We start from the raw sequence: 13,972 nt of genomic DNA on the forward strand, positions 1-13,972 counted from the left end.
AATCTGCTGATAGTGTTGCTGATCTTCTGTCTTCCCTGGTTCTACTCCTCCCTTCTTTACTTTCTCATTTTCTTCCTACCTCCCTCTTTTTCTTTCCTCTTTCTTGCTTTCCTTTTTACCCTCCTTCCTTTCTCCCATCTGTCTGTGGCTTCCCTCAATTTTTTTTGGGGGGGGGCAGGGCAATGAGGGTTGAGTGACTTGCCCAGGGTCACACAGCTAGTAAGTGTCAAGTGTCTGAGACTGGATTTGAACTCAGGTCCTCCTGAATCCAGGGCCGGTGCTTTATCTCCTGGGCCACCTAGCTGCCCCCCTCAATTTTTAATGAACCATTTTGAGGACATATATAAACTGATGAAGAATGAGACAAGTAGAATCAGGAGAACAATTTATACAACAGCAACAATATCATACAAACAAATAATTTTGAAAGCTGTAAGAACTATTGACAATTCAGTTACCATTTGTGATTCTAGAGGACCAGTGATAGAACATGTTATCTGTTATAGAGAAGTAACTGATTGCAGGGCATAATTAGATATGTGTGGGCACATAAATGTATATGTAGCATATGTATACATACACACACATATATACACACATATTTTTACAGCCATTGAGGGGCTTTGTTTTGCTTGATGATGCATATTTGTTATAATAATTTTTTTTCTTTTTTTCCCCTCCTAATGAAGTGAGGGATGAGAGGGAGAGAAAATATATTTCAGTTAATTAAAAAAAAAGAGAGAGATGAAGGGGTGCTACAGATGTGAAATGTTACATATACTTTCTTTTTTCTTTTCTTTTTTTTTTTTTTTTTTGGTGAGGCAGTTGGACTTGCCCAGGGTCACACAGCTAGTAAGTGTCAAGGGTCTGAGGCTGGATTTGAACTTAGGTCCTCCTGAATCCAGGGCAAGTGCTCTATCCACTGCACCACTTAGTACTTTCAAAAAGCCCCATGTACTTTCAAAAGAAGTCATCACATTATTAGTTTTACTTTGCTACAAAAGAGTTTTCGTGAAGTGGGAGTAATCTGTAAATATTTGTCATGTAAAAACAAAATGCATCAATGCAAAAGTTATTTAACATGAAAAGCCTAGACTTGCTTAGACATGTTTTGTGGCTATTCAGTTCCACACACATTTAAGTACCTGTGATGTACAAGATGCTGTGCAAAAGCAACAACAACAAAAAGCAACAACAACAAAAAAATCTCCTCATCAAGAAGCTTCCACACTACTGTTAGAGGTCCAGAGACACTTGGTGCCTTTTTGTTGTTGCTGGTATTCTTTACTTCCCACCTTTTTGGGTCAGTTTCATTCCAGAGACCCTTGGGCAGGTCTCTGGGTAGCCAATGAAAGCTAATTACTTTACTTTGTATCAGAGGTCTAATTTCTTATTTAACCAAAACCTGCTTGCCAATCACTGTACTAAACTAAGGTATTGATAGTAATGGTCTGACTGAATTCTTTAGCTGGTATTCTCAGAATCGTAGTTGGTCAACATCATGAATGCATTAAACCTTTTTGGGGGAGTTTTATTTGTGAAAGTCCCAGTTCTGTACTTTGTCATTGGCACAGGTTTAGTTATACTCAGATGGATTTGTCATCTCACTGATATGTGTATTCCCTCTGACAGTCCAAACTGCCTTTTTATCCTGCTCAACTTTTGTCGATATTCTTCTGTGATTTTTGTACCTGGAGTTCCCTCTGTGTTCTAGGGGTTTTCCTTTTATAAATAATCATAATTTGTAGAAAAATAACATGTATGTTAATGATTAGAGGTAATAAAGTACATAAGTAATGATAACCATCTTTCATCTTCAACCACAAGCCCTAAGGAAGTTGATTTTTTCAAACTGAACTAGAAATAATTATTTTAGAATTCTTGTAATTCTTTTGCTATCAAGCTTGTGTATGATAATAATGACTTAAATTTATATGGTGCTATAATATTTCCAAAGTGCTTTTCCTACAATAATCCATCGTGAGGCAGTTATGCAAGTATTATTATCTGTTTTATAGATAAGGAAATCTTAGGCTCTGAAGGAATAACTCATTTGCCTGTGGTCACACAGCTAGTCAATGTGTGGCAGAGGCAGGCGAGGGCATCAAACTCAGCTCTTCTGACCCTCTGTCCATTGCCCTTTCTGCCACATATTATGCCTCTTATCATCATGATCAAAAACAAGGTTGTAAAGAGTAGTGGCATGGAGTCTGCCTTTGTTGGAATAATAGGAAGCCCATTACATATTAGAAGCAACATTATTGAGATTAATGAATTTTTTAGAGTGGATTAGGTTATTGAAAGTTATTTTTGCTTGGCTTCTGATATAATAGCTAACGAGACCACAGACATCCTTGTCCAGACTGATCTTATTATTCTGAGTGTGTATCTGGGTAGCTAATAGGCAACACAAAGAGAGTCAAGACCAAAATCAGTTCTTGGGGTCTGCCGATGTCTGAAATGACAGGTGGGTTTGTACATATACCATCTGTCAGGGAAGGAGTTTATTGGCACATATGTATGTGGACGTGTTTTCCTTCTGGCTTAGGCAAACTGAGTTTTAAAAAGAAATTAGATGTCTTTTTTCTATAGTTAAGCTATAGTATAAATTTTAGCAGTAAATATATGACCCTGCATTTCCCTAGTTTATTTTCTAGTATTTAATTATTACTGAAATTCTATCAGTAGTTTAGAATCCTTATGCTAGTTTTTTTATCTTTGCAAAAGTAAAGCTAGAGGCTGTTTTAAATGCTTACAGTATTTCAAAGATGGTAAAGCATGTATATTAGATATTTTCATCTGCAGGCTTCTTAGTTTGATAATTTTTGACAAGATGTCCCTTTTTAAATATATATAAATAAAACTAAAGGCCCTCTTCTTAATTGTCTCCTTCCCCCCCCCCTTTTTGTTTATTCTCTTGGTGATTTCATTGGCTCTTTTGCCTTTCCATAGATATTGTCCAAATCCTATATCTCCATTTACACCCTGTGGGGACCAATTTTTAATTGGGGAGTGTTAGCTAAGTGGCTTGCTGCAATATTGGGGCAAGGAAGGAGACTGGCAGCCTCCCTCAAAACAGAACAGGATTTATTTTAACAAGAACAAACTAAAAAAAAAAAAATCACACACACAAACAGGATCAGTAGAATCAAGGGAAAGGAAATAAAAAGGGGAAAGGGAAATTATACAACCTGAAAAAATACCACCGCCCAGGAATCAGTTGAGAATACACAGCCCCACTCCTGTTGCCTTCCAGCTTCCAGCTAGAATGGCCAATTGTCCTCCCCCCTCCCAGCAAACCCCAGCAGCCCCGAACCAATTAGCTGGCTGCTCTGACAGTCACATGACTTCCCTCACTAGGCTACCAATCATTATAATTTTGCCAGGCTCATGTAGGCGTTGGCGAGTGGTGATGATGTGAGGTGCCAGCGCCATGGAGACGGCTACAACCAGTGGGTGGAGCACCGTGCCGTTTACAGAGCCCTTAGAGGCCAGTGCGTGCACCGAGGTTTTTTTAAAAAAAATTCTAGTCAAAAGATGGGGTCATAAAAACCTCAAATAACAATTAATTCCTTACAACCCTCTTCGCAGAGGGTCAGTCTGGCATGACCTACTCTTTTTTTGCTTTTTGTGGGGCAATGGGGGTTAAGTGACTTGCCCAGGGTCACACAGCTAGTAAGTGTCAAGTGTCCGAGGCCGGATTTGAACTCAGGTACTCCTGAATCCAGGGCTGGTGCTTTATCCACTGCGCCACCTAGCTGCCTCCATGACCTACTCTTGAAGAAGCCAAGCTGAACCTTTGTGATCATGGTTTCCTTTCTGAGGTGTCCACTAACCATTTTTTTTTAAAGGTCTAGAGTTTTGCCAAAAAGTAAGGTCAAGCTCAGTGGCCTCTAATCTGCAGGATCCATGTTGTTTTCTTTTTTGAAAATAGGGCCAAATACCCTTTCAGATCTCACAGTGCTTCTCCCATTCCAAGATCTTTCAAAGATTACTGACAAGATCACAGTTCCAATGATCTGTCAGTTGGGCCTTGAAAGAAGAGGAAGATTTCACTTGTCTCTCTGATGAAAGACTTAAAGATGGAAAGGGACAGTATGAAATTGGAGAAGACAGTCATCTATTTTGGCTAAAACACAGAATACATGAATTCAACAGTTCAAGTCAACAAGCATTTATTAAGCTCTTACTATATAAAAGCACTGTGCTAAGTACTGTGAATATGAGGGCAAAAACAAAACCACTCACCTAATAGGTACATAAGTAAGTGTGTCTGTGTGAGTGTGTTTATGTGATTCTATATATAAACGTATATAAATAGCTATATCTGTATCTGTACAAACACACATAAACAAAAGTGTATATACATGACAACAGATTATTTTCCTGGTGTAGGTTATTTAATGTGTCAGTTTATGTATCTTCCCATATTACTCTTTCTTCATATTCTCATAGGTTTTTATGGTATAGTAATATTCCATTCCATTCATATTCTACATTTTGTTTAACTGTTCCTTTATTGATGGACATTTACTTTGCTTCTCTTTCTTTGCTACTACAAAAAATATTCCTATACATTTTTTTTTTGGCTGGGCAATAAGGGTTAAGTGACTTGCCCAGGATCACACAGCTAGTAAGTGTCAAGTGTCTCTGAATCCAGGGCTGGTGCTTTATCCACTGCGCCACCTAGCTGCCCCCCCAATACATTTTTTAAAACCTAGATTTTATGTAGTCTTTTTTATTGTGATTTTTGCAATCATGAACAATCACAAACATCTCTAGAAATGAAGGAGAGGGAAGAGGATGAAAATGAAACTATGAACTTCTACCACGTGTGTTTTGGTTATCTTGCAGGGGGAGAAATAAATTTTAGTGAAGTGACTTTGGAATAGTTACTTTTGGAGACTTAAGTAGTTTAAAATTTATGTTTGAGCAGAACTTAACTAAAAATACCCTGGGAACATTTGTTCTTTTTACTTAGGTGAAGATGATGTTTTAGTATTATTCTTGGTATACTTTGTATTGTAAAATCCTGATTTCTAGTTAAAGTTTTAAAATAAGAACTTATAGGGTGATTTGACATTCTTTGAAGCCAACTGTTCATATAAGAAGGCATCATAGAATGTTATAACTGGAAAGGATCTCATCCATCATGTAGTTCAACTTGTCCGTATTTTATAGAGGGATCTTTTAAACAGTTTACCTTTACAGTTTTGCTTATTAGTGTAACAATAGGGTCAAAACATTGATTTTTCTGTTTTATAATCTAGTACTGTTTCAGAACTGAATGAATATTCAGTTATATTTTGCTTTTTGTCTGGACTAAACATTTTTAAAGCATTTTCCCATTTTAGGTAAATTGTAATGAAGAAGCCACCAGTTACACATTCCTGGTTTAATGAGTATTTTATAGTGGCTGTATAAAAAAAAGCTATCTTCTTTAGATACCACAAATAAGTTTTTTTTTTAATGTGAGTTTACATTCTGTATTATTATTAATATTGTTCTTTTAAATAAATATGTACTTTTTGTCATGAATTTTGAGAGCAATTAGCATATGCTGCCTTAGGAAAGTAAAGTAGTATAGGTTGTGGTGGAAGTGTGTAAAATAACTACAGTTGAATAATCCCCATCTTTCAGTGTGGGGCACACATGTTCCTAAGCTTATTTCAGTGGCTTTATTCTTTCCAGATACACAGAGGAGATAGTACCACGCCACCCCTGCCTGAAACTCATTAGCAACTGTGAGCAGAGGCTTTCCAGTCATACAGCAAGGCGTTTGATAACGATGGAAAAGGTGAAAGACTTTGAGGTAAATGAGTATCTTCTTTTAGAAGAAATAGAGATTTTTTTAAAAGTCCTCTTGTTTTTTTTCCCTCCCACACTACAGTCATTTCCCCTTAAACACATTCTCTCCCATTCAGCCCTCCTTTATAACCAAGAAAGACATTTAAGTGAAACCAACTGGCATAGTCATTGTTTTTGATAGTGCATGCTACATTTCATATCTCCAGTCCCTTACCTCTGCTGAGATGAGGGAAGAGTGTTTTATCCTCAGACCTGTAGGTCTGAGAGTAGTTATTACAATTAATCTGAATTAAGCTGCTTTCTAGTGTTGTTTTTATTAACATTATTTTAGTCAGTGTAAGCATTGTTCTCCTACTTCTGCTTATTTTGCTTTGTGTAAATTTGTATAAGCTCTCCTGTTTCTCTGAATTCCTCATTTCTTGTGTTGCAATAATATTTCATTGCATTCCTATATCACGATTTGTTCAACCATTTTCCGGTGAATGGGTACTCATACAGTTTCTAGTCTTTTGCTACCACAAAAAATGCTGCTATAAGTATTTTGTTGTATATGATGCCTTTCCCTCTATTTTGTTCTCTTTGAAGATTGGACCAGAAAAGTGTTAATAGTTAAGTCACTTTTCTCATAAATTTACAAATTATTTTTGGTTTTGTTTTTTTTTTTTTTGGTTTTAGTGAGGCAATTGGGATTAAGTGACTTGCCCAGGGTCACACAGCTAGTAAGTGTTAAGTGTCTGAGGCTGGATTTGAACTCAGGTACTCCTGACTCCAGGGCCGGTGCTCTATCTACTGCACCACCTAGCTGCCCCTACAAATTATTATTTAGAAAGGTTGAACCGTTTCAGCGTTACTAGCAAGAATATTGACTTGCCTGCCTCTTCATAGCCATTTGAACATTAACTTGTTGATTAGTCATTTTTCAGTTATGTCCAACTCTGTGACTCCTTTTGGTGTTTTCTTGGCAGAGATACTGGAGTGGTTTGCCATTTCCTTCTCCAGCTCATTTTATAGGTGAGGCAACTGAGGCAAACAGGGTTAAGCGACTTGCTCTGAGTCACACAGCTAGTAAGTGTCTGAGGCTGGATTTGAACTCACTGAGATGAGTTTTCCTGACTCTAGGCCTGGTGCTCTATCCACTGTGTTACCTAGCTGCCCTGTTCAACATTGACTATTTTTATCTTTTTGTGATTTTTGCTCCTTTGAGGGCTGTGAGATGAAACCTCAGAATTCTTTTAATTTTTATTTCTCTTACTAGTTATTTGGAACATTCTTTCATATAATTTTTGATAATTTGCAATTCTTCTTTTGGAAACCATGTATTTTGATCACTTAGCTATTAGGGAATGACTTTGTGCTTTTGGTTCATTATTAGTTTTGATAAAGGTATGGGATGCTAAGAAATATGTATATACTTTAATTTTCCCATTCAGACCATGATATGTGTGTGTGTGTGTGTGTGTGTGTGTTTTCTGGGGCATATTTGAAAGGAGAAGACAACTATATAAATTCAGATGAAGTTAAAGTAACATCTCCATGTATAAATATACTGAGAGCCAGGTCTAGTGGAACATCAGTTTTCTTTTTTGAAAAATTTATTTATTTTTATTCTGAACTTAACAAACACTAAATGTATTTCCATCTACATAGTATAACAGTAGAAGAGAATTGTAAATGAAGCCGTGAATCTATATTATCCAAGGCTCATTTATCTTTTAAAATATGTAATACATTCACCATGTAACTTTCAAAGTTCTCCTGATCGTCAGTGATTCTTTCTGGCCTTCTGTTTTCTTTTATTCATTTAAAAAATGTGCTTCATTGACTCTAGTTTCTTTCTCTTGTTTTTCTTTCTTTTTTTGACTGTCATATTCCTAGATCCTTTCTCCCTCTGCCCCCAACTCTTACCCTTGTGGCAGGGGTAGAGGAGAACTCCATATAACAAATCTATGTAGTTAAGTAAAACAGATTTCCACCCTGGCTACTTCAGCAAGCATTTACTAAGCACTTACTTTGTGTCCAAAAACATATTTCTTATTCTGTATCTTAAGTCTGTTAACCTCTCTGTTAGCTGGCTTTATCATTAGTCCTCTGATAGTCATTTCATTGGTCAGAGATTTTATGTCTTTCAAAGTTTATTTTCTTTACAATATTGTTTTTGTAAATTGCTCTCCTGGTTTTGCTGACTTTACTTTGCATCAGTTCATAGAAGTCCTTCTGGGTTTCTCTGAAACTGTCCCTTTTAAAATTTCTTATGGTGCAATAATATTCTATTTTCTTCATATGCCATAACCTTTAGGCCTTTAAAATCTAATTTTTCTAAAAGTCCATTCAACTCAGTGGTTTCCTTCCTCCCTTAAATCAGCACTTAGTTTTTGCAATTAGTTTTGCTTACACTAATTTGATCTCAGTGTTAACCAATAGACTTATTCCCTTACCTTGTTTTCCTTTCCTATCTCGTTTTTTGAAATTGTTATCCTTTTTTTCCTTTGTACATATGTGTGTGTGTGTGTGTATATCTATAAATCTACATCCATGTCTTTCTGTCTCTATCTGGCCATCTAACTATCTACCTTTCTTCTAACTCAGATAATGGAATTAACTGAATCCTTTTTGTCCCACTCCCACCCTTGAGCCATCCTTTTAACTTGAGTAACACTCATTTTTGGTACCTTTTTCCAAGAACTGTTAATTTGCTTCTACTCCTTCCTTAATTCTTTAACTTTTTAGGCTACTGTGAAACCTAGTCTTTCTTTAATTGGCGCACGCGCGCGCACACACACACACACACACACACACACACACACACACACACACACACACACACATGCTTTGTTCTACCAGCCAATTAGCTTGGAGTAATGTGTAGGGACCACCTTTCTTCCAGACCCACAGGGAGATTTCTCTCTCACAGGCACAGGATCTCTCTTTTGGTGGCCTGGGACTTGTGGGTGAAGGCAGCTTTTTCTTTTCTCTCTCCCATAGATCCTAGCTAGGCTTTCCTATCTTTCTGAACTCCATGTGTTCTCTCATTACTCTTTAATAAATGCTTAATGCCCAAAAACTGGTGCTAAAGCTTCTAATTTATAAGTGAACCCTAGTTAGCTTTCCCTACACTGGGGACAGAGATAGATCACCACACATTTAATTTTAAACATCACACTATATAATTTGTATAGATGACATACAGTACTTTGGAGAGAAGCAGAGGTGTAATCTTATCACCAGGATTGTGCTGGAAGTAAAACAAATCAAATAAACTTTTTTTTGTTGTTTGGATGATATAATTGTCCCATAACTCTGGATGGTAATAGCTATGTGAAACATTGTTCCAAAGGAATGGAAAGTGAGACATAGCAGAAATAATTTATAGGACTTTTTTAAGCTTAGTAGACCAGCAAAATAAGCCCATAATTTCCATTTTTATGGCAGAAATAATATCCATTGTAGACTTTTTACCTTTGCTTCCCCCTCTGGAGCTTAATTTATTTCAGTGTATTTCATCTTCTTTCTAAAGTCATAATCTCCCTCTAGGCAAATTCATTTGGAACCAGAAAGAAAAGGTAGGGATAAAGCTGAGGTAGCTTTTAAGTTGTTGTTTTTTACCCAGGATGTAAAGGGAAGCTTTCTGGGGTACTTTATAGGCATTAATGTTAGTGTTAATAATTGGCTAGCTGCCTCATACCATTTTGCCAAGGAGCATCCTATAACTGTTCCCTGTAACATGAGCTTTGCTTTCTAAGAATTGAATTTCCCATTTTCATTATTGCCTCATTTGGAGTCTTCTACAATTCATGAGTATTCTTTAGTTTGTTATGTTAAGTAATGGTGCTTAGTTGGAAATATATTGCTTTATTTTTACCTTCATTTTATACAGAGGAATGTATGTAACTATTATTAAGGTCCTAGTCTTTTATAATGCAAGAGATGACATAAAACTGTCAAACAGTTCTCATTTCTCTGACAAATAGCACTCGTGCTTGTCTAGCATTATTGACTTTGGCTGCAGAATACCATTAATTATAAATTTTTATACTTTTGTGTATTTTCTCTCCATTTCTGGGGTTGTAATATGTCAGACACATTTAACATCAATACAACTTGGGTCTATTTGTTATGTTGATATAATTGTTCCTTTTACCCTTTTGTAATTTCTGTTTAAATCTGAAAAGACTAGTATTGAAACTGGTGGTTGGTGAAAATGTGAAGTATAAAAATATATTTGTGTTATGTTATTGAATGAACTTTTAAAATTTGACCATTGGATCTTAACAATAAAGTGATTTTTTTCTTGACAACCCAGATGAATGCAATAAATTTCCATTACAAAGCCAAAAATGTATTGAGTAATCTGTTCTTCCTCGGTGATGTATGTCTTTTTTTTTTTTTTTGGTGGGGCAATGAGGGTTAAATGACTTTCCCAGGGTCACACAGCTAGTGTCAAATGTCTGAGGACGGATTTGAACTCAGGTCCTCCTGAATCTAGGGCCAGTGCTTTATCCACTGCACTACCTAGCTGCCCAGTGATGTATGTCTTAATGATAAATTAATAATATGTGTATCTTCTCATATCTTTTCCCACTAAGGATCTACAAAGATAGGAACTACAAGAATATTCTTATAAGTGCCCTTGGGGATTATTGATCTAGTTTCTGATTTTATTCTTCTCTTATATACTCATATTATTTTTTAAAATTATATTAAATTTTTTTCAGTCAGCAAAAATCTCTTTTCTTACCCTTCTACCCTAACCCTCCTCTTCCCAGTTGAGAACAAAAGAAAAATAAAACCCCTATTACAAACATGTATAGTTTAATAAAAATATGTTTCATCTTTAGTCTTCTTGAATCCTAGTTGGTCATTGCACTGATCAGAGTTCCTAATTCTTTCAAAGTTGTTTGCTTTTTACCATATGTTGCTAAGGGGGCATTTAGGTGGTGCAGTGGATAGAGCACTGGCCAAGAAGTTGGAAGGACCTGATTTCAAGTGTCAGCTCAGACACTTACTAGCTGTGTGATCCTGGGCAAGTCACAGCCCTAATTGCCTTAAACATCCGGGGCCATCTCCAGTTGTCCTGATATATATCTTGCCACTGGACTCAGATGGCTTTGGAGGAGAGTGAGGTTCTTGACCTTGCACAGCTCTCCCTCATTTAAATCCAATTTAGTGCAAGTCATGATATCTCCTCATCTCATGTTCCTCTTCAAGAACAAAGGACAAACAACAGCAATGACGTTGTTATCTTTGTATATACTTGTATACTAAATTGTTACATTTTTTTTTCAGTATAGTTACTTTGCTTTCCTCCACTAGATTGCAAGGACCAACTGCAGATAGAGTTGAAAGACTTGAATTTAACATTAAATTGTATCACTGTGATCAGATCACTTAGTCTCTGAACCTCCAGGTCTGTATTTCGAAAATGAGAATAACACTGTGCCATGGAGAAAACACTTTTAAAACATAAAACTTAAGGTGCTATGTATGTTTATATAGCTTTGTCTCAAGGGCACAATGAAATTCATAGTTAGTTCTTAATGGATATTAAGGGATTTTATTCTCTTAACAAATACAATTTCAAGTTTTTATTTGTTTTTGTTTTTGAAGAACCATTGCCCTTATTGTTCCATGCTGGGGTTAAAGTGCTATTCATTTAGTGATGATTATCAGTAGATTAGCACTAGACTTTCATCAGTTTCATCAGTTAGTATGAGGAAAATGCTGAAACCCCACAGGTTTGTTTAGCACATATCAAAGTACTAGTGTCAGTTTTATTTCTAGTAAATTCGAGAAAGTTGCTAAAATGTAAGCAGTTATATTCTGTGTACTACACCAATTCTTATTTTAAAATGTTCTGTTCATTAAAAGCATAGTTCAGCAGGGATCTATCTCTTCTAGAAAAATGCTATATGCGTATTGTACAGAATGTTGTGATTATTCTTAGATAGGTTAATATGCTATTTCAGAGGCCCTAATGAAGAAAATAGTATGGACATAGGGATAAGGCAAAAGATGTTAGTTTCTCTGTTCTGGATTTATTGGGAGGAAGACTTGTAAATGGAAAAAATGATGAGAAGATTGTAATAAATCAGAGTGGAATGTGGCCAAACATGAGGGATTTTGCTTTAGAGAAAGGGATCCTATTTTAAAACTGTAGAGAAAGAACTGTCCAGATTGTAACAATTATTTGGACATGGGAGAGAAGAGAGGAATCAAGGATGACCTTGAGGTCACTTGTTTGCAAGATTACGGTGGTATCCCCAGAGACAGAGATGACTTAAGAATGTCTTGAAGGGAAATAAATTAAACCTTATGATGATGAGTTTAGATATTAAATATTACATATTAGAGGGATGTACAATTTCCTTGGGAAATACTTGCCTAGGAGAAAGATACTTGTATATATATATATACATGTGACATATGTCTAATAGAGAGATATAGATGAATATAGTTTATATCTCTTTACATTGGGTTATAAACTCTGATTACTGGTCAGCCAAATGACATGTGACACAATTGCTTTTATTTTCCTAATGGTCAGTTTGTTTGTCCTTTGAGTTACATGGATCAAAGTTTATGTAGCATAATTTGGTTATTATCCAATCTTATTTATAGGATTATTTGTTTCTCTGAAAGGAAATAGAGGGTCAATTATTATGAATAATATTCCCTTCCACTTAAAGAGTCTTTAGAAAATTCTTTCTTGATTTAGCAATGATGTTAGAATCCTAGGTATAAGTATGTCTCAAAGTACAATAAAATAGAAATTTGAGTTTTGAATAAGGAAATGGAAGAACTAGATGTAGTTTGATTGTGGATATGAGGGTGAATTTTAATTATATTTAACAAAAATTTCTTAGTCAGCAGTGTTATAAGCTGAAATAGATCCACTGTATAATTATTTGAATAATGTTTTCTTCATGTTGTAGCATTTTCTATTGGGGCTTCCTAGCATTTTTCTTAAATATGGACCATCACACCACTCGCACAAAATCTCCAACTATAAAAATCCATTCTAATTCTAATTTCTATTTATAATACTTTGTTTCTATTAACATATTTAGGCATTTTCTAAAATTCACATGGGTTGTCAGTATTTCTAGTTTTTTGAAATCTATTAATATATGTGGTAAAAAATATACTTTTTTTTTGTTGGTTTGAAGTAAAGGTAAGCAAGCCTTTTTCTTTGATAAAAATTAAACTTTAGATATAGCAAGTATATTAAGTTGGCAGTAGATGCTTGCTTGGTACTCTTTCAGGCCTCAAATTTAACTTGAGTTTTTGCATAAAGCTATAGGTGTCTGAATAAGGTACCCATCTAGTACATTGAGGAGTGCAGTGCCTTTTGTTAGAATTTTATTAAGTCTCATTCTAAACCTCTTCAGAGAGGCAGCTTGATGTACTGAAAAGGATGGAGAGGCCTAGGTCTGTATTCTGCTTCCAGCACTTACTAGCTATGTAACCTTGGGTAAGTCAGTGAACTTCTCACAGCGTCAATTCCTTGATCAGTAAAATTGAGATAATACCTGCAGTTCATTGTGAATGAACGTGAAGGTGTAGAACTATGAGCTATCATTGTTATAATTGGTTTCTATACTTGATGCTAAGAGTCCTGGGTATTAAAGTTTAATACTTTGTTGGGAATATTGCTTAAGGTTTAGAATTCTAGGAATGAAGATATTAAGAAAATTCCATAAAAGATACAGGTATAGGTGAGGATAATTGAAAAATGAACTTTTGAAAAGAACAACTTTATTCAGTAAGTCTGATGCTTATATATTTACAAAGATTTCCAAACTCACCTTATGACATTCAGGTTCTCATTAAGATTAATGTTGGGAGTTTCTATTTACCACTATTGGGTGCCAGACTTTTGACCTGCTTGTCCTTGGTTTGGAAATTGCTTAGTGCTGTTTATAGTTGTATAACTTCAGCACAAGTGGTTTCTATAGCTACTGTCCAGTACCAGATGTCGAACAGTGGGAAGCTTTGATAAGGGTAGCAGGATTTTTAAACAAAAGCCGGACATGGGTAATTACCCTGAAGCTGAACTGAGGCCCACCGAATTCAGCAACATCATTTATGTTTCATTTCTCTATTAATTTAAAAAAGAAAAACTACCTGCTGCTTTCTTCCTCCTCCTCTCCCTTCCTCATCTTTTTCC

At 35.7% G+C, this 13,972-nt stretch overlaps 1 protein-coding gene across 6 annotated transcripts in view; it reads left to right on the forward strand.

Moving 5' to 3' along the window:
* TRMT11 (tRNA methyltransferase 11 homolog) overlaps nt 1-13,972 on the forward strand; it is a 64,958-nt gene that overhangs the window by 38,895 nt on the left and 12,091 nt on the right. For all 6 annotated transcript variants that reach the window (XM_043999616.1, XM_043999617.1, XM_043999621.1 and 3 more), the window contains one exon: nt 5,692-5,812. In XM_043999616.1, the coding sequence (XP_043855551.1) occupies nt 5,692-5,812 (121 nt within the window). The remainder of the gene's footprint in view (nt 1-5,691; nt 5,813-13,972) is intronic.

The sequence above is a fragment of the Dromiciops gliroides genome, chromosome 4 (assembly GCF_019393635.1).
Source record: "Dromiciops gliroides isolate mDroGli1 chromosome 4, mDroGli1.pri, whole genome shotgun sequence".
Taxonomy (NCBI): Eukaryota; Metazoa; Chordata; class Mammalia; order Microbiotheria; family Microbiotheriidae; genus Dromiciops; species Dromiciops gliroides.